The sequence below is a fragment of the Pterocles gutturalis genome, unplaced genomic scaffold, assembly GCF_000699245.1.
Source record: "Pterocles gutturalis isolate BGI_N339 unplaced genomic scaffold, ASM69924v1 scaffold27822, whole genome shotgun sequence".
In the NCBI taxonomy this organism is placed as follows: domain Eukaryota; kingdom Metazoa; phylum Chordata; class Aves; order Pterocliformes; family Pteroclidae; genus Pterocles; species Pterocles gutturalis.
Genome location: NW_010111203.1, coordinates 31,888 through 50,363, shown reverse-complemented (window position 1 = coordinate 50,363; position 18,476 = coordinate 31,888). Strand labels below are relative to the sequence as shown.

Sequence of the window (18,476 nt, the reverse complement as noted above, 5' to 3'; positions counted from 1 at the left end):
TGAGAGAGTTGGGGGTGTGCAGCCTGGAGAAGAGAAGGCTCCGGGGAGACCTTCCAGCACCTCCCATTGCTGAAAGGGGGCTGCAGGAGAGATGGGGGGGCTCTGGATCAGGGGGTGCAGGGACAGGACGAGGGGTGAGCGTTTGAAGCTGAAAGAGGGGAGACTGAGATGAGATCTGAGGAAGAAATGTTTTCCTGTGCGGGGGGTGAGGCAGTGGCCCAGGGTGCCCAGAGAAGCTGTGGATGCCCCATCCCTGGAGGGGTTCAAGGTCAGGCTGGATGAGGCTTTGGGCAACCTGGGCTAGTGGGAGGTGTCCCTGCCCATGGCAGGGGGGGGGACGGGATGGGCTCTAGAGTCCCTTCCAACCCAAACCATTCCATGACTCTATGTATCTGTGAAATGCTCGTGTACAGTCACTAAAATGCATGTATTCCTCCCAGACAAAAAGCATGCATGGTTCACATACCTGTAATGGCATTTCTGGATCAAATTCAAACTGGGGAATAAGTTTAGACCAAGGTTCAAACTTCTTCGTTTCTGGATCGATGTAAAAGTCAAAGACTGTGCCCTGAGAGGGAAACTTGATAGTCTTGAATTCCGCCACCCACCACTTGCTGAACTCCACTCTGTAGTCCACAAGCTGCAAGACAAAAAGTGGAGAAAATATGCTAATCTGAAGAAATTCATTACTGATGGAGAATGTTATCTACCCCAGTCCACTGGAGTGGGATTGGTCCTTAAAATGTATTGCACAGCATAATGATCTTACTCTTTTTCCTACTATTAAGCCTAATTTTTCATTTTCTTCATTTCTTCTCATCACTCCTATTTATTCACCTAAATAATTCATCCTCTGTGTTGATCACTCTTGGTATGTCTGGGATTAGATAGATGGATCAATTTGAAAAAGAGAAATACGTGCCTATGACTAAACAGACCGCTTGATTGATTCTTGGTGCCTAGTTCTTCCAACAAACAAGGACACAACATCCGTCTGCGTCTGTGGTCATGGGTAGTCAAAGCATGCATATTAAGGCCTTTCCTCATAAATCACACCACTCTATTAGTACTTAGTTGTTGTATTCTGGCCTCTTTTCAAGCCACAATGTTTAAGAGAAGCAGGATTACAGACCCCAGTGTACCAAAGCACCGGAGAGGGGCTGTGCCCCTTTGGCCCTGCTGTTTCGGAGCTGCCATACCGCCCTGGGAGCATCCACCTTCTTGTCTTTCCCATTATGCCTTACTACGCATCGAGATTTTGGAGCATTGGAGGTTTTTTTCCAAGAGATGGGGGGGGCAGCCATTTTGCTTTAGATGCTGGGTCAGGACTTGCAAAATATGCTGAGCCCCCTCCCCTGCCCCAGGGCTCCTGCAGGACATGGGGACAGTCACTCCGCCTGGACACCTCTCCACGCAGACCATGGGGAGAAGTGGGTGGGGGAAAGAGGGGGAAAGTGCTGTTCAAAAGGTGTCTGTGAAATACCAGCTGCATAATTTAACCAGTTTTAACAGCACAGTTTCTTCCTGGGGCATCTGCGGGTCTCCTCCCCATAGCCATTCAACGTGCTTTCACAGGCAGGACCACCACCATGTTGCCCAGAGACTGTGAAGCTTCCATCAGGAAACCTGAGCTTGAAGATGGACCGAACCGAGTGTCCTCTGTAAAGCCTCCTGAGCCACCATCCATCAAAAGACCAGAGGATCTGAAAAACGCATTATTAGTGTCCACAATTTTGCAGTCTCGTGCTATTCAGAGAGGCGGAATAACTGTAATTCTCCGTTCTCCTGTTGTTATAACTCCTCGGCGCTGGCAGCAGAGTAGCCTGCAGTGGAGAGGGGACGTGCATCGCTGCTAAAAGCTTTCTCACGAGGGTGCCCTTACCCCCGCACAGGCAAACTGCCCACAGCTGCATTGTGACAGGCTGCCCGCCCCCCCAGCCAAGCACTTCAGCAGAGCTGCTCCAGCCCCAGCTCCATTGCCAGAACAATATCAAACTCAAACTGCTTCCATAATAAAAACCCCATATGGATTTCCCCTAATTTCAGAGCCTAGAAATGGCAAATCTATCATCTGTTCTCATACAGGGACCCCGCTACCCACCAACAAAGGCAGAGTAGTGGGAAGCCGCCCAGACTCCTTCTCCTGACATTTCAGCAGCAAAAGGTCAGTGTGAAGGGCACCTTCAATGGAGAGCAATAAACAGATTTCATATTGGATCATTTTTCACCAGGCTTCCCCTCGCTCGGACTGCTGTATCCTCTTGCACGCTCGGCTCTGACATTTACAGAGCACTGCAAGCAGAGATGCACAAGTCCAGCCTCAAAGTCCAACCTCCCAAGGGGTGCTGTGCCCGTGCAGCAGCCCAGCAAAGCCTGCGATGCCAGGGACTGACTCTGCTGCTCCACGGGGACCACAGTGTCCACCAGCCACATGACTGCGCTCCAGCCGAATTGCTCGAGGGGCTGTAAGCTCCTGTAATGAGACAGCAGCTTGTACAGCAGAACCAAGGACAAGCAGTGCTTCCTAGGCTTTGTTGTGGGTTTTATTAAGTCATCCTACTACAGCTGAGTATTTAGAATCGCAGAATGGTTTGGGTTAGCAGGGACCTTCAAGATCATCCAGTGCCACCCCCTGCCCTGGGCAGGGACACCTCCCACCAGCCCAGGTTGCTCAAAGCCTCATCCAGCCTGGCCTTGAACCCCTCCAGGGATGGGGCATCCACAGCTTCTCTGGGCACCCTGGGCCACTGCCTCACCCCCCGCACAGGAAAACATTTCTTCCTCACATCTCATCTCCATCTCCCCTCTTTCAGCTTCAAACTGATCGCCCTCATCCTGTCCCTGCACCCCCTGATCCAGAGCCCCCCCATCTCTCCTGTAGCCCCCTTTCAGCAATGGGAGGCTGCTGTTTCCCAGTTGGCACATAGGAAATGGAGGGCGAAGTCCTCTACAAGGACCAAGAAAGCGGGTCTCGCACAGGGCATTCAATGGCCACGCGACATGATGGCACCAAGTGAGCACTAGGCTGAGCTTGAGCTGTGCTGTTCTTCACTTCCTGACGTATCTGCTCCTTGGCACAAAGCAAATGTGAAGAGACCAGCAGACGTTGGTCTAGCATTGAGGTACATGGAAAAAACACGAAGAGGACTAAGTGAGCACTTGAGCAGCCCCTGGCAGTGCCTCCACCTGAACTGGGGAAGGATCCCTGGGGTCAGGTCCGTGGAGAGACCTCCCACATACTCCAGACAACACTGAGCTTGACACCAGCCCACCAGAGACCAGATATGGCTCTCTGAGCACTTGACAGCGGTGTCCTGTCACTGGGCAGACCCACACATCCCAATGACATGCTTTAGACCTGAGGATGAGGTATCCTCAGACCAGAAGACGCAACCACCCAAGAGGGACTGGGCAGAACCAGAGCAAGCAGCTCCAGCAGGTGCCCAAGATACTTCGACCCACAGGGTTTGCACTACTCCATGTCCTCGTGCCACTTGCTGAAAACCCGGTACTCAAAATCTAGGCCTTCAGGTGCCACAAATTCTCTTAGACCGCTCTACAAGTACTTCGGGTTTTTCCTGCCTGCCTCTGAACTGGTCACATTAGAAATCTCCAGCTCGTACAGACGTCAATCTGGACACAGTGACGCCAACAGAGGGTGGGAAGCCATCCCGCAAACACTGTCATGAAACCACGGAACGGAGCCAAGGGTGGCCCCAGTGTCGGCAGCGCTGGCAGCAGGGCTCTGACACGCAGCCCGCTGTCTTCTTGTCCATTATTGCCGTTAACAGTTGGAAGCTATAAAACAGCAGCAGCTTTTCCAATTACTTGGAAATCAGGAGACAGCCCTGCTGTGCCGAGCTGAGCCACGCGGCCGGGAAATGGGGCGGAACGGAGCGCTGGGGTGAAAGGAAATGTCCATTTCTCCTGGGCACCAGACACTGGGGAGACACAGGGGACAGGGGGGTCAGGGGCAGCAGCACAGCCCTGCTCCCCCCCAGGCAGCTCTGGAGAAGATCCTTCCCGAGATCCCTGTTGTTCACGTGCTACAGCTCCCACCACAGCAGCCGTGTTTCAGCCCAGCTGGAAATGTCTGTGCTTCTCTCATGTTCTAAGGACCAGGACCTGAAAGGGGGCTGAAAACGTGTAGTATCAAATGCTGACCTTGAGAAAACCCAGTCGTATAATAATATCACCGCGCAAGAGATCACAGCCACCTTGTCTAACGCAAGGCGATGGATTCAGAGGCTGATGCTGCAATGAATCGATGGAACAGACGTACTGTGGGAAACAGCGCGGAGAGCAGTGCCCTGCCGTCCTCTGCCTCTTGGACACGAGTGCACATGGAATGTCAGAGACAACATTAGTGATCCACAAGCTGATTAATCCTCCTGGCCCCAGAAGATCTTGGTCTCTAGATTGTGCCCTCCAGCACAGCAGCCTGGGGTGTGGACATCCATCCACCAACGGCCAGACTGAGCCCAGTGGCTCATGCCAGAGCCCACCCAGCAGCTGCCTGCCCAGGGGGAGTCAAGCTGAGTGCCTACATCAGCTCCAACCACGCTCCCAGCTAAGAGTATTTCAAAGAGCAGAGCCCCTGGCTACTTCCACTACAGTGGAAGCACACAATCCCCAAAGCCCATCCTGCCCTGCTCACCACACCTCCTTCTTACCTACTGCTATCAGAAGTCGAGGACAGACAATTCTCAACATCCACCTACGTTTCACAAAAGCCAGTGGTGACAAAGCACCGTCTGGTTTGTGTTATACACAACATCTACCCGTGCAGCCAGATGCCTGAGAGACTGCTCCACTGATACTTTAATCCGATAAGTCAGTCTTGATTTGATCACATTATGCACATCCACAGGCCTCTACAAATTCACCTCATGTTTCTCCCCAGTGAAATGTATCTCCATAAGCAAACCTCCCTCCACCTTTATCACTCGGCTCCTCAGCCTTTCTCCTGTGGTGAAATGTATCTCCATAAGCAAACCTCCCTCCGCCTTTATCACTCGGCCCCTCAGCCTTTCTCCTGTGGTATTACACCCTGGATAAGGAGGCCTTTCACAAAAGGAGCTGTTGCGTTCAGGTTTCTAGTTTATTATCACCTATATGAGAGCCCAGGGAAAACACCATTACTGGTATGGCGCGATGTTTTGGAAAGTATTAGAAACACCATTACTGGTATGGCGCGATGTTTTGTAAAGTATTAGAAAAAAAGAAAAAAAAAGGAGAAAGAAAAAAAAAAGCCTGTGTAAAAGATTCTGAAGCAGCATCTTCCCTCTTACCTGGTCTTGAAACATTGATCCACCAAAGGCCCAGACAGCAGCGAAGACAAAGTAAAGTTCATAAAGCTCCTTGGGACAGTCAGGAGGTGTGTTCTCCTTGGTCAGGAGGCATTCGAGGAGGTAGCACAGCATCTGAACCATACTCTGCTCGGGAATGGGAATAATCTTCTTAAATCTAAGGGATGGAAATTGAAAGTACAGGAAACACAATTGGGTCCAGCAACACAGTCTCTCACAACCCTGGAAGACAAGCCTGGAAATGCTTTTTCAGAATATTAGCATTTTACTTGTCAGCAGCGTGTGTCTTATTCCCAGGTACGGCGTCAGAATATTAGCATTTTACTTGTCAGCAGTGCGTGCCTTATTCCCAGGTACGGCAATAAAGAGAACACCCATTCCCTCCGTCGGACCTGCTGGCACCGGCATATATACAAGTAATAACAGTAATCAGAAGTTTCAAGCATTTTAAAACTTTGATCCTCTTGAAAGAAGTAAAATGGAAGACTTGCTAAAGGCAATGACTTCCTGCGAACACGATGAGTTCAAAAGCGGTCAAATAGAGGAGTAATAAAATAAACCCTTTCATCTTGCCGTTTTACATTCATTTAAGCTACGCTTACAGAATTCCAAACTAATATTGTAGCAGCACTGAAGTCCTCCATAAAGTAATTATAGCTATTTGAAAGGCTGGTTCTACAATTTCTGAATCAAGCAAGCTACCAAAATACTCAGCTCAGAGTTGCCTGCAGCTAATCCCATGGATTTCACGGTCTGACACAATGTTCAGCAAATAGAATGGGAAATGTCCAATGGACTTTGCTGCCAACAGCTATAACCAGCCCGGTCCCTGAGGGAGCAGCTCCCCAGTAAGATGCCCAACGCCCGCTTCCAAAAACCGTGGCTTTCACTAATGCAGCCCCTTCTGACACATCCCCATGCTCAATTGTACATTGATTATTTTTTTTTTTTTTTAATGAAGGTACACTATAGGAAGCGAGCAGAGGATAGGAGACTCAGGCTTATTGGAACTCTGCTTTGGCAAGTCCTCACCACAGTACGAGTAAGAGGGTTGCTTCCCATGGTGATAAGCAAGAACCACACAACTTCTCTGGGGGCACTGCTTTAAAGGAAACAACTCAAGCCAAGAAGCACCAGGACCCTTCCAAATATCCAGGTTCTTCATGCTCATCGGATTGGTGTCCAACCACGAAATGCGCCCAGGCTAGATACCATCACCGACTGACTTCATTTTGTTCAAATGCATCAGGAAAGAAATTCAAAAGAGAACTGCTGGTAGAGCAATCCCACCCTCTCCCACAAACACCAACTTCCTTCTCATCACTGAGGGGCAGAAAAAGAAGTGGGGAGAGGAAAAAAGGGGATCTGTTCTCTCCACCTTCCATGCTGCGTACTGAAAACTTCACTCCTTCAGCAGTGGTGTGGAATCTGTTCTACTGAAAAATAATGCAGGTCTAGCCTACTACATCAGGAGACTCAAAAACTTTCTCTTCAGGATCTCCTGGGTTTACTTTCCAAGAGACAGAGAACTGGTACAAGAAATACAGGAACAATCAAATCAAAACCAGACAAAAACCAGATCTGACTAACACAGGATGGGCAGGAGGGTCAGCTCCCCCGCCTCACCCTGTTGTTTCTCTGAGCTCAAGCCAAGGATGCTCAGGAGGACCCCGTGCAGCACCACCCCAGCACAGCACCGCACCACCCCAGCACAGCTGGCCTGGCACACAGTGAGTGTCCCCCTGCACTCGCCAGCAGAGATACAACCGCTCTGCAGATGGTACCTTGTTCTCAGGGTGTCCAGGCAAACGGGCAGGTACTTATCAAACAAAATGGTCAGGTTGGCTCTTTCAGACTGGATCTCTCGCCTGTCGATCCAGCTGCTCACCGGGGGATTCCAGCCCAGATCCGATGGGTTGATGTACAGGATCCCTTTAGGCCCAGGGTAAGGGAGAACAGATAGTAAGCACACCGCAGAGACTATTCCTTTCCCCCAGCAGAATTTCTCAGCTACTTTCACACAACCAAAACCCTGTCAAATACACCTGGGTGCCCCATTACCTGCCCCCTCCTCCTGCCCCACTGCGGAGTACAAACATTAACAGTGAAGAGACTTAACTCAGGAAACCAGGACGCCTCTCCTGGCTCTGCCCCAAATTCAGAACATGGTCTTGCCCAAGTCATGTTATTGCTCTGGGCCCCATTTCCCCTTGTGTAAGACCAGAGGACACCTTCATTCCCTCCTCCCATACCTCAAGCACTTCTCCAGAAGATCAGGAGCTCTTTGGGACAGGGACCATCCCTCTCCTCATCAAGTCCATGCAGGACTTGGCACCTCAGCAACGTTGCAGCTGTGATCACACAGCAACAGCCAGAGAGCTCTGGGTAAGCCTCCAAGATGACATCAGCTCCAGATATGGATTTGGGGTCGGGATCCTCAGTTTGTCCATGTGCTTCAGGAACCGACCCTGTCCCCCAAAGGCAGCTGTGATCCCAGGTTGGGTACTTTCAACAGGAACCAAGTTGTCCAACAAAAGACTGGTTGATGGCACTAGATCCTACTTGATCTGCATAAAATCCCAGTGTGAAGCTCAGCCAGGACTCACCTGCTCTGGACACAGTCGCTGGGGTGGCTGTGCGCAGGTGGCTGATCTCAAAGACCAGCCGCATCGTTGGGTTCAGAGGGATTCTCTCGTTGCTTGCCAGGGTCAGCACCTGCATGTAGCAGACAGACAGACTAGCATCTCCACCAGGAATAGGAACAAAAAGCATTCAGGACTTCACACTAAAAGGCTTGGTTGCTGTCAGCCCAGTTCCCCAAGGCAAAGCACCTGATTTCTAGCGGGTGGTAGAACAATCCCCTCCCTCTTCCATGACCCAGAATGAACAGCACTCCCTTAAGGTGGGGAAAAAGGGGGTAGGCTTATGACCCCCCCTCTATTTTTAAAGGGCTTGAAGTTATGATCAGGACACCTGTGGTTACTCATGAGCCCAACTCTCCAGGAAAGAGAAATTCCAATGAAAACATGCTTTGAGGTGTTTCCCTCATGCACCATTTTCTTCACGCAATATTGTTTAGTGTATATGAAGAAACCCAATTGCATTATTCTAGGAGGTGTTATCTCAGCATCTGCATTTCTCCCAGCCTGAGTCATGCCATGCAGTCAAAGAATACCTGCTGCTTTAACGTATATTCATTACCTTATTATCATCCATCACGGTATTAAGAGACTCAATCCACATTGGATCAATATCTCCATCTAGTACCACCCACTTGGGACCATCATGTGCGATGTTGGCCAGCTCTCGCATGATTGATGAGAACAGTCCTGGGAGGGTGACAGGAAAATGTTGGTGAACACTGAAGTTGACACCTGCTCTAAGAGTTTTCTCCAGCAACTTCCTAAAAATTATCCTAAGTAATCCTTTCCGCCTAAGCACTCTAAGCTCTATGCATCGGTACATAAATATCACTATATCACGATATGGGTCTAGTCTGCTTTGATGAAAAAAAACCCCATTATCAGTTACCACCACTGGAAATGACTGCAGATCTACACATGAGCTTCATTCCCACCGAGAATCATAAGGGATAAGAAAAGTGAAGAGCAGATACTCAGAGGCAAAAGAAGGCATGAATTACACACAATGCAGAGAAAACCACCTGAATATGCCTCAGAAATTCTTTTTTTTTTTTTTTTTTTTTTTGTGGCTCTAAGTGTATCAGGGAAATCAAGATGCATTAAACGCTGGGTCACGGCTTTAGCGAGATTGAGGGGAGAACAAGCACGGAATGACATTGAATGACAGAACAAAATGTCAGTAAAATCAAGGAGACAGAGAGGATACAGTGTCTCGAGGGGAGTAAATAATGAATGTTAAGGAGACCAAGAAGGCTGGGAATAGAGCAGCAGTACTGCAGAGCAAATGAAAACTCCACAAAACTATCGCTCTCCTCTACACGTGAAAATACCTAGGGAGACACGGGTCTTCATGAAAACACATCAGGCAAACATTTTAAAAGCCTCTCTTCTGGTGAATTGTGACAAGCACACTTGTTTTGTTTTGTTTTTCTTCAGGACAAGCTATTTCTTTGTGATCCAGACCAGGAACAGCTAATGCCATTATATGACCGAAGACAAAGCTTGCGCACAAGAAATGCAGAACGGCTCGCCTGGAACGGCGATTCTGAGATTGGGTCAAAAAAAAAAAAAAAAAGAAAACCAAAACAACACTTCCCTGGCTCTGCCTTGACTCAGTTCCTCACATGTTGGACACATGCCTTGGAAACCACTCCAGCATCGGTACTATCAGAAAGAGCTGCTGTCTCAGAGCATCGATGCTTCCCCCGTACACGCCACGACAGCAGCGGGGAGAAAAGTGCCTCTCTGCTAACCCTGCGCATCCACACCACACAGTGCTCTTGGGGTTTTCAACACAGTCTTTAGTTCTACAAAGAGCACTTTTAGGATTCCCTTGCGGGACCTTTCACCACCTAACACATATAACCTCTTCAACTCCTGGTAACGAAAGGAGTGGCAGGGTGAAAATGGGAAGAGGAAGAGCAGGGGCTGATCCCAGAGGGAGCACATCCTGGCTTGCTGAGCTGTGGGGAAGGTTGCCTTGCTGGGCTTTGACAACAAGAAACAAAATTTTCAGGAATGGTTAATGCAGAAAATATCTGCCTTGAAACCTCAGGGAGGAGCCCCCTAAGCTCCCTTGAAACATCACAGGCTAGAAATCGCTGGACAGGCACCCGTAAAGGGTCCCTCCTGCCATTCAGTGCCACCGCAGCCCTCGATCTGCCGTCACTGCGCAGCCCGGCTGCAGAGCTCAGGCTGTGTCTCGCACTCCCCTCTGTCACTTTGATTTAGGGTCCCTAATTACAATTAAAAAGAAATTAACCTTGGCACTGGAGCAGAGCAGGAGGTCAGGAGGGGTCGGTGGCAGGGGTCAGGGGAGGTGGGTGGCAGCTCATCTCCTGGCGGATTTCTGGCCGAGGATGATTTATGGCAACGTCTTCCCTTACCTCCCCCACACCTCCCAACCCAGCCACACACGTAAATCAAAGCTGCTTTTACGTATTAGTCACAACTGAACATTTTCACTCCAGATTTCTGTAATCTTTCAGCAAGTTTTAAACGCTCATCTTATTTTCCTCAGGAGTAATCAGAACCAACAGACTGGCAAATGCTGCTGTACGACAGCGATCGGGCAGCAATATTAAGCGGAAAAATTAAGGCTGCTGCATGTGTCTGTTACCAGCAACAGAAACCTGGGGATGGCAGATTTTGGGGGGGGCCTCAGCACACACCGTAGGGCAGGAGTGAACTCTCTGCCATCACTGCTCCAGTCAACCCCAAAACACTGCCTGCCCCATTTAGGAACTGGTAAGTGTTGGTATTAATGGATGGGATAACTGTTCTTAGAGCAATAGGATAAAGTGGGTTTATGCTATACTTCCCATTTGAAGATCAAAAAGCTAAAACATCTTATTTATCCTTTCAACAACAAACTGCCAGGTGGCTGCGAGCAGCAGCCAAGCGCCTGGGCTTTCAGACCCGCATACAAAGAACCAGTCATCCTGCCGCTGCGCAGGACACTCATTAAAAATACCCTTCTTTATCTACAGCTTCAGGCATGAAAAGACATTTACCATCTTTCCATTCTCTTGTTGCTGGGTTAATGATGCCAAAAAGCTCATCGTTGGTGACCGCCTTGGGGTTGAGGTCTGTCCAGACAGGACGTCGCTTCATTATCTGGTAGGTCTTGTTCAGGGATCTCAACACCTGAGACTTGCCCGTGCCTGCGTTACCCACCACGAAGACAGAGTGTCGGACCATCAGGAGCTCCTCCAGCTGCACCACCTGAGAAAAAACACTCCCAAATTTTAGACAAAGGTGCCAGACTGAAGTTCAGATCTACAAAGTCAGTCTCATCAGGGTTCTTCTTTAGAAAGATGTGACCCAGAGACACAAATGGACTTGACACTGAGTTTGGTCTAGCCACTCTAATCATGATGGGGGAAATCCTCAGCCTGCAGACAGACCCCCAGTGCTATTTACATCTGACAGCCATCAGTCAATGAGGCTGTGCTCTCCAGAGGCCACACTTCCATGAGCCTACATAAGTTAGTCCCTTTGTAAACTCAGAGACTGGCTTTAGGGGCAGGTGTGACTGTCTCAGACCCAGCACAGCCGACTGTCCTCCACCAAGGTCTGCCTGCAAGGGGAATATCGTGCAGAGCCCTCTTTGTACACAGCTGGGGAAACCCAAATGATCTGATAATGATGTAGGCACAGCAGAAGATCACTGCTTGGTCTTACTTTGAGCACAAAGTTGTCCTCAGCCTGCAGCCGGAGGTCCAGCACAGCCTGCCTCACAAACGACTCAAAATTCAGGTCACGCTTCCGAGGCACATCCAGCGCAGGGAAAAGATCCCCAATCAGCCCCATGAACACTGGCACATCATCGGTCACAATCTTGGGGATATTAAAGTCACGAAGGGAGCGCATCAGAACCTGGTCTTCAGGTCGCTCTGGGTCATCTCGCTTGAGGGAGCCGGCAACAACTAGCACAGACTTGATGGCACGCAAGCCCCAGTCGTAGTGATCCTACAGGAGAGGAAGAGAAAAAGGAAGGGTGAGCTTATGCTTAGACCGTACATTACCACGCAGGGTGAAGAACCAGCATCTCCAAACTGCCAGACAAGCCAGCAATGGAAATACATCCAAAGCTGTTATTAGCATTGTGCCCAGAGACCTCCACCAGCCTGAGTTACCCGATTTTCATTTCAGTAGGTAAGATTCCCATCAGGGACAGTATTAAAAAGTCAAATAATTCAGCTGTTTATACCATCACGTGGGCTCACAGTTGGCAGTAAGACAGCAGTAGGACTCTGGAGACCTAAGCAATTTGTTTGACCTAAATTTTAAAGCAGCTAAAGCAAGGCCAGCTGGACCCCTGGATCTGCAGGAGCTCCCAGGGTGGAAGGTTTGTTAGTCCATGATGAGGCCCCAAACACCCAAGTTTCTCCATCCTGCCCATCACAAGATTACCAGCACGCTTGGTCCCAGGGGCAGTCCACCAAGCAGGGGCCAGTGAAGACACTGCTGAAAAAGGACCCCAAAAAGGCATGAGAGGAACTCTCAAGCCAACAAACAACTCTTTATATTTCCACTCTGTTAACATCCTCCAGAGCACAGCTCAACAGCTGACTCCTCTGTGTAGGAGGTCATGGCATCCACCAAGACCTCCAAGACAGAGCACAAAGTTTCTGTGACGAGACAGCTCCTATCCAGGCTCATTCTGGCACAGCCAAGATCAGGTTTTCAATCTGGAGTCTTGATTCATCTCTTCTCTGGACCCAGCTTTGATCTACACAAGTGATAAGAAGGAACAATCTGCTTTGCTTTGCACCAAAAGTGACTCTACTTGGTCAACACCTGCCGAGACCTGGAAGCGTTAGGCTGAACTCAGAGGGACAGACATCATAAACCTCTTGCAGGCAGGAGAATCGACAGGAACTGAGACTGGAAAGCAAAGGCTCACTGGATACCACCCCAAACATGGTGTCATCTGAGCCCACTGAAAGATCTCTCCCATTAATGCAGCTGGTCAAGAGCTTTTGTCTCTGCAGGTCCTCCACTAAAGCAGTCTGAAAATCTCATTGCTCTGATGATCACAAACCTTCTCTTCTCCCAGGAGCTAGTACAAAGCAGTCATTCAGTAAAAGCTGTGAAGACTTAGCCATGGAGCAGAGCAGCAGAGTGCTGTGTTTCTGCTGATTTTGGAGATCAAGAGGCTTCGTTGTACCACCCAGCCACAGGAGTGGGCTCACCTGCTTGGAGAGGAGCTCTTTGCAGAGCTGGTACAGGGTAATGAACTTCCTGGCTAACGCCCGGGCCTCGATGAACCCCTCGGCCACCAACATAATTTCACAGATCAGCTCAAAGTCTGGCACAACCATCGCGCATGGCCTAAACAGACAGGCAAGAAGAGATTGCAGAACAAGTATTTCTTGACTACAGGTCTTAGGAGCAGTGGATTTACAGCTTTATCTTCCAGTTCTTCTCCTATGAGCCAGGTCCCCCTCTGCCTTTCCCATCGCAAGGAATCCGTTGCCCTGCCTGGGCACTCCCAGCCCCACACTTGCTGTGCAAGGCAGAAACTATCTGCAAATCCCCAATACCAGTGAATTCCCCCAAGAAATTAAGTCGAGCCTGGATGTTCCAAAAGACAACTGCTGCCAGTCTTCTAATTCAGGTCACAAACCCTGTCCTGGACTCACCTGAAGAGAGCTTTTAAATTCTCAGGTAGCTCCGTTCGCCCTGCGTAACCAGGGTTCATGGTGATGAAAATGCCTACTGAGGGTACTAAGTTAATGTCTTCTCCAAGAAAGTTGAAGGATTTCTTCTTCTCCCGTATTGCATCCTGCACACTCTTCACCTAGACACCAAGACAGTATTACAGTGTTGGTGTTCAGTTATGAAAAAGACATCAGCCAACAGTGCTGCCTTCCTTATGCTTGGCCCCATGACAAATGGGGCTTATCGCTGTTTTGGTTTTTTGCTGACCATATAAAGCATTGTACACTGTTTGGAGTAAATCCGTATGGCAATATCAATCTCCCATCACAATCAAACTCTGACAAAGCAGAAAAGAGAGCTGAAGAGACTGAGCAGTCAAAGTGCAAAGGAGTTGCAAGAATTTGCACCTTTGCTCTGTAAGACAATGATGGACGTGGGTCAGGAAGAGCAACTTGGGAGCAGGAACCGCCCCAAACATTGCCTGCATCTCACCTTGGCTTTTGACATCAGCTGTGGGACACTTCTCAGCACATCTCACAGCAAAAAACCCCACCAAAGGCTAAATCATCTCTTTGAACACTCAAACCCAGCAGGAGGCCAGATGCGTGAGACGAGATGCAGGGCTGGCCAGGCATCCACAACACAGCCAACACCCGAAGGCACTCCCAAGAGTCTGACACAATATGGGCCCCTGATTCCATCCTCCCATCTTCACACCATTGCTCTTCATGACATCCCAAAGCCCTCCTGTACCTGCTCTGCTCCTTGACTAACCCAGCCAAGGAGCAGCGCTTCCCATTAAACTCGGCCTCAGCACAACTTTGAACTGATCACTTGATATTGCTTTGAAAGATTTTGGAACATCAGATGTTTCATTTCAAACCACAACCACAAGGCAGAAGCTGTAAAACCTCCCCTGCCACCCTCACTCACTAATACTATATTGTTTTTTATATTTGTCTGATTGCAGCTTTGTCCTTCCCATTCCTCACCTTCCAAAGAGAGCAAGTTTATGGAAGCGATCTCACCTCTCTGCAAACAGCACTGCAGCGAGGGAGAAATCTCGCTTTACTCACTACTCTAACCTTATTGCTGTTTGCCATCTTAAAGTTAAGCAATTAATCGAATTTTTCTCTGTAAGGAACCATATCGACATTAGCTGCATGACTAAGACAGCCAATTAAACATCGCCATGGTTACATTCCTAATAGCAGCCAGGAGACACGATGATGGAATGACAGCCGCGCCGCTTTCTTCAGATGCCGCGCTCCAGCCAGGAGCGAGGGAACCATTAGCAGTTGAGTCATATCTGGGCTCCTTTTGTTCAGCTTCCTTTTTTTATTTTAAGATCCTCAAAGACTTTTTTCAATGACAACTTTAAACTAGAACCTGACGGAAGAGAGATTGAGAGGGAACGATACAGAAACTCCTGTACCTGCCTGGGGCTTCTTTGGGACATCAAGTAAGGTACCAATTATGAGTGAAAGAGAGATGAGAAGAGTGAGGAGTTCATGGAGGGGTTCAGAACAACATCTTTGATGGAAACATTTACAAAAGTATAGAAACTTCTGAGCTCTAGATCTTTCTGTAATACCGAACCCAAAAGGGGACCTAGCGCCTCAGACATCAGGATCCTAAAACCTGCACTCAGCTGACAATTGGCTCCAGAAGACCTTAGATACTTTGGCACCTCAGTTTTCAGCACTGAAGTCCTCCAAGGCACAAAATTTTCAGTTCTGCCCATGTCAGAGTTGTCTCAGCCCAGACAGTGCAGTCGAGCAGCCACCCTCCTCTCAAACTCCCCTGGCAGCTGGGCTTACCTGGTGTTCCCAGGGGATACCCATGAGATTTAGGATCTAGACAACATCCAGACACAGCAAGGGCCAGAAGAGGGAGCGGGGTCTGCTCTCATCCCGCTGCCTGCGGTTACACCTGGGCTGTCCCCAATTCCAGCCCCTGCCAGGGGGGTTCAACTCCGCAGCGCTGACCCTAGGTGTTCCCTCACCATGCGCTGGGGTGCAGACCCGGGCACGGAACACCTCTCCTCCTGCTGACCTTTCCTCTGCATAAAACAATTCTGGATTTCCTCATAGGCCAGCAAGAGGAAGGGAAGGAGGAGGCAAAGTGCCAGACGATACATAAGCAGAAGAGGACTCTATGGCATGATGGGGAGGGCAGTGTCCTTTCCAGCCCTTCTCCAAGAGCTGCTGCTGTGCTTCACACGAGACTCACCGATAAAATGCACGGAATGGTTAAACTACAGAAGAGACGAGAAATCATTCTACAGGGAAAACACCTATGCATAGCTAGGCATGGCTCAAATAACTCTCTCCTAGCTTTAATCCCACGCTGTCAGGGCATCCTAGGAGAGCACATAAGCAAGGGCTGCAGGTCTGCTGCAGGTTCCCCTGACCGTGTGCCACACAGCTGACACGGGCTTTCAGGAGCCCCACATCCTGAAACCCACGGGGCTGCACGCATTCCTCCTCGGAATTACGCCTAATGCCCTTCAAAGCCACTTCGCAGAGCTCTCATTACAGACACTGGAATTAAACGCACAGCCACAGGAAAAGAGAAGGAAGGAGAGAACGCTGCACAGTCTTGGTGACAGGTAAGCACTAAGAAAATTAATCTTGAAGGTATTGATCCTTACTGAATACAACACACAACCTGTGCCTGGCTGGAGGCAGTAAGTAACCCCCCAAAATCCATGGATCTGCCCCAAACACCACCCTTCCCCTTCAGGAAATTATTCCCTATATGGCAGGCTGAGTAGCTGTAAGTCAAGGCAGCTCTCCTCCTTAAACTGATGCGCTGCAATTATCTCACAACACACTGATGAGATGAGGGTCTTCTTTAGAAGGAAACGGTACAGAGCCGTGGCGGATACTGATGTGGGAAAAGATGCTACAAAGAATCACCTCAACACAAATATTGTAACTGGCAGAAGAAAAGAAGTAACAAAAATGTTTGCAGTTCATAACCGCTACGTTTTGTCAGTGCTGTGATACTCGTGTGATTAATCTTGGGATATAATCCCTCACCTCCCTACACACAGAACTGAAACCAGCAACACGCACATTCCATGTTTACCCTCGCTCCAAAGGCTGCAGCATGACTCTGCCTTGTTTGTATTTATTTACGAGCATTTCTCCACTTACCTGTACAGCAACCACAGAAAGAACCTCAACCGAGATCCTGTTAAATTCATCAAAACAGCCCCAGGCTCCCGTCTGGGAAAGACCTTTGTAAATATTCCCACAAGACTGGAAAAAAAAAAAAAAATTACAAGAATTAAATCACAAATGGAATCAACTCCAGCAAAAAATGGATTTTATTTCCCAGCCTGTTTATTTATAGCAATTTACAGTCTATTGTGGGTATTTAGAAAAGTGCATGGAAACAGCATGCACAACTCAATTATAATATTTATAGCTCCGCACAGTTTGCCACTTGATTTGCTAATTGCACTTTCTGGATGTGTCTGTGCACTCGTTTCATTTAAAGGTCACCTGCGCTGAATTACTGACAGCCCCGCTTCCTGGGAGAGCCCATAAGCTGAATAAAATATGATGTGAGGCTACCAAAACCACTGTACCGTGCCAGACTGGCAGAGAGCAAGACTCAGGCTAACAATTCAGCGATCTGCGGCAGCTCAGGGTTCAGCACGCTTTGGCCCTGTTCTGGCAGAGGATCCTGAGGAATCCAGAACATGTCCTGTCCCATGCCAGGGTCTGTCAGCCTGCGAGCTGGCCAAGGAGGAACAACCAGGGTCGAACTATCAGCACAGCCCCAGTCTCAACGGAACAGGACAAAATTTTTGAAGTATTTCACACGGAATTTAACTCTGGAAGGGAAAGGAAAAGCGTAAGGAGGCAGAGAGGACAATTCGGGTCTCTGCCTCCTGAAGAACATTGTGGAAGTCTTGGAGAAGAAAAAGGAGGAGAAAAAGGTGTCCAGCAGAGAAAAACGTAACAGAGATTTGAGGAGAGGTGATGGATCCAAGTGATCCAAGTTTTAAGCTAAAAGAGGGGAGATGGAGATAAGATCTGAGGAAGAAATGTTTTCCTGTGCGGGGAGTGAGGCAGTGGCCCAGGGTGCCCAGAGAAGCTGTGGATGCCCCATCCCTGGAGGGGTTCAAGGCCAGGCTGGATGAGGCTTTGGGCAACCTGGGCTGGTGGGAGGTGTCCCTGCCCATGGCAGGGGGTGGGACTGGATGGGCTTTAAGGTCCCTTCCAACCCAAACCATCCTGTGATTCTATGATCTCAGCTGGATTACTCCCCATCCTTACATTTCCTGGGACCCTAAGCATCTCCAGCCCCCCATGACGGCACTGTGGCTGAGGTGGGAGCAGTACCTTGTAGTCCATCTGCTCAGAGCAGTTAAACACATACACCATGATGCCCAGGGCTCGCCCCAAATCTTTCGTAGTCTCTGTCTTGCCAGTGCCTGCAGGGCCCGCAGGCGCTCCGCTCATGGTCAGGTGCAGTGACTGGGTCAGAGTGATGTAACACCTTTAACAGGAGGAAAAAAGCAAAGAGACTGAGACTTGGTCCAAGAAATCACTGTCAGGCTGCAGAGGAATACCACCAGGGCAATGCACTCAGGAGAGCCTGCCTCAGCAGGAGAGAATTAAAGGGGTGAAGAGAAAAGAGACACATCGGTTGAGATAAGAACAATTTAATAACTAAACTACAGTAATACTGAAAATAATAATAACGGTAATAATAGCAATATATACTAATACACAGTGACACTGCTCACCACCTGATGACCAAGGCTCAGCCCATTCCTGGCTAACGATGCCAGAGCAGGGAGAGTCCCAAAAGCCCAATCCCAGAACAGAGATAAGAGCCC

General features: G+C 49.1%; 1 protein-coding gene across 1 annotated transcript in view; it reads right to left on the bottom strand.

Moving 5' to 3' along the window:
* The window catches only part of LOC104461927 (dynein heavy chain 9, axonemal-like), a gene marked incomplete at both ends in the record, with an annotated part of 83,309 nt that overhangs the window by 34,287 nt on the left and 30,546 nt on the right, over nt 1-18,476 (bottom strand). Inside the window, 11 exons of the mRNA XM_010073674.1 lie at nt 467-640; nt 5,292-5,466; nt 7,094-7,241; nt 7,916-8,024; nt 8,511-8,638; nt 10,966-11,176; nt 11,636-11,923; nt 13,150-13,288; nt 13,600-13,757; nt 16,780-16,884; nt 17,977-18,133. Coding sequence (XP_010071976.1) covers nt 467-640; nt 5,292-5,466; nt 7,094-7,241; nt 7,916-8,024; nt 8,511-8,638; nt 10,966-11,176; nt 11,636-11,923; nt 13,150-13,288; nt 13,600-13,757; nt 16,780-16,884; nt 17,977-18,133 — 1,792 coding nt within the window. The remainder of the gene's footprint in view (nt 1-466; nt 641-5,291; nt 5,467-7,093; nt 7,242-7,915; nt 8,025-8,510; nt 8,639-10,965; nt 11,177-11,635; nt 11,924-13,149; nt 13,289-13,599; nt 13,758-16,779; nt 16,885-17,976; nt 18,134-18,476) is intronic.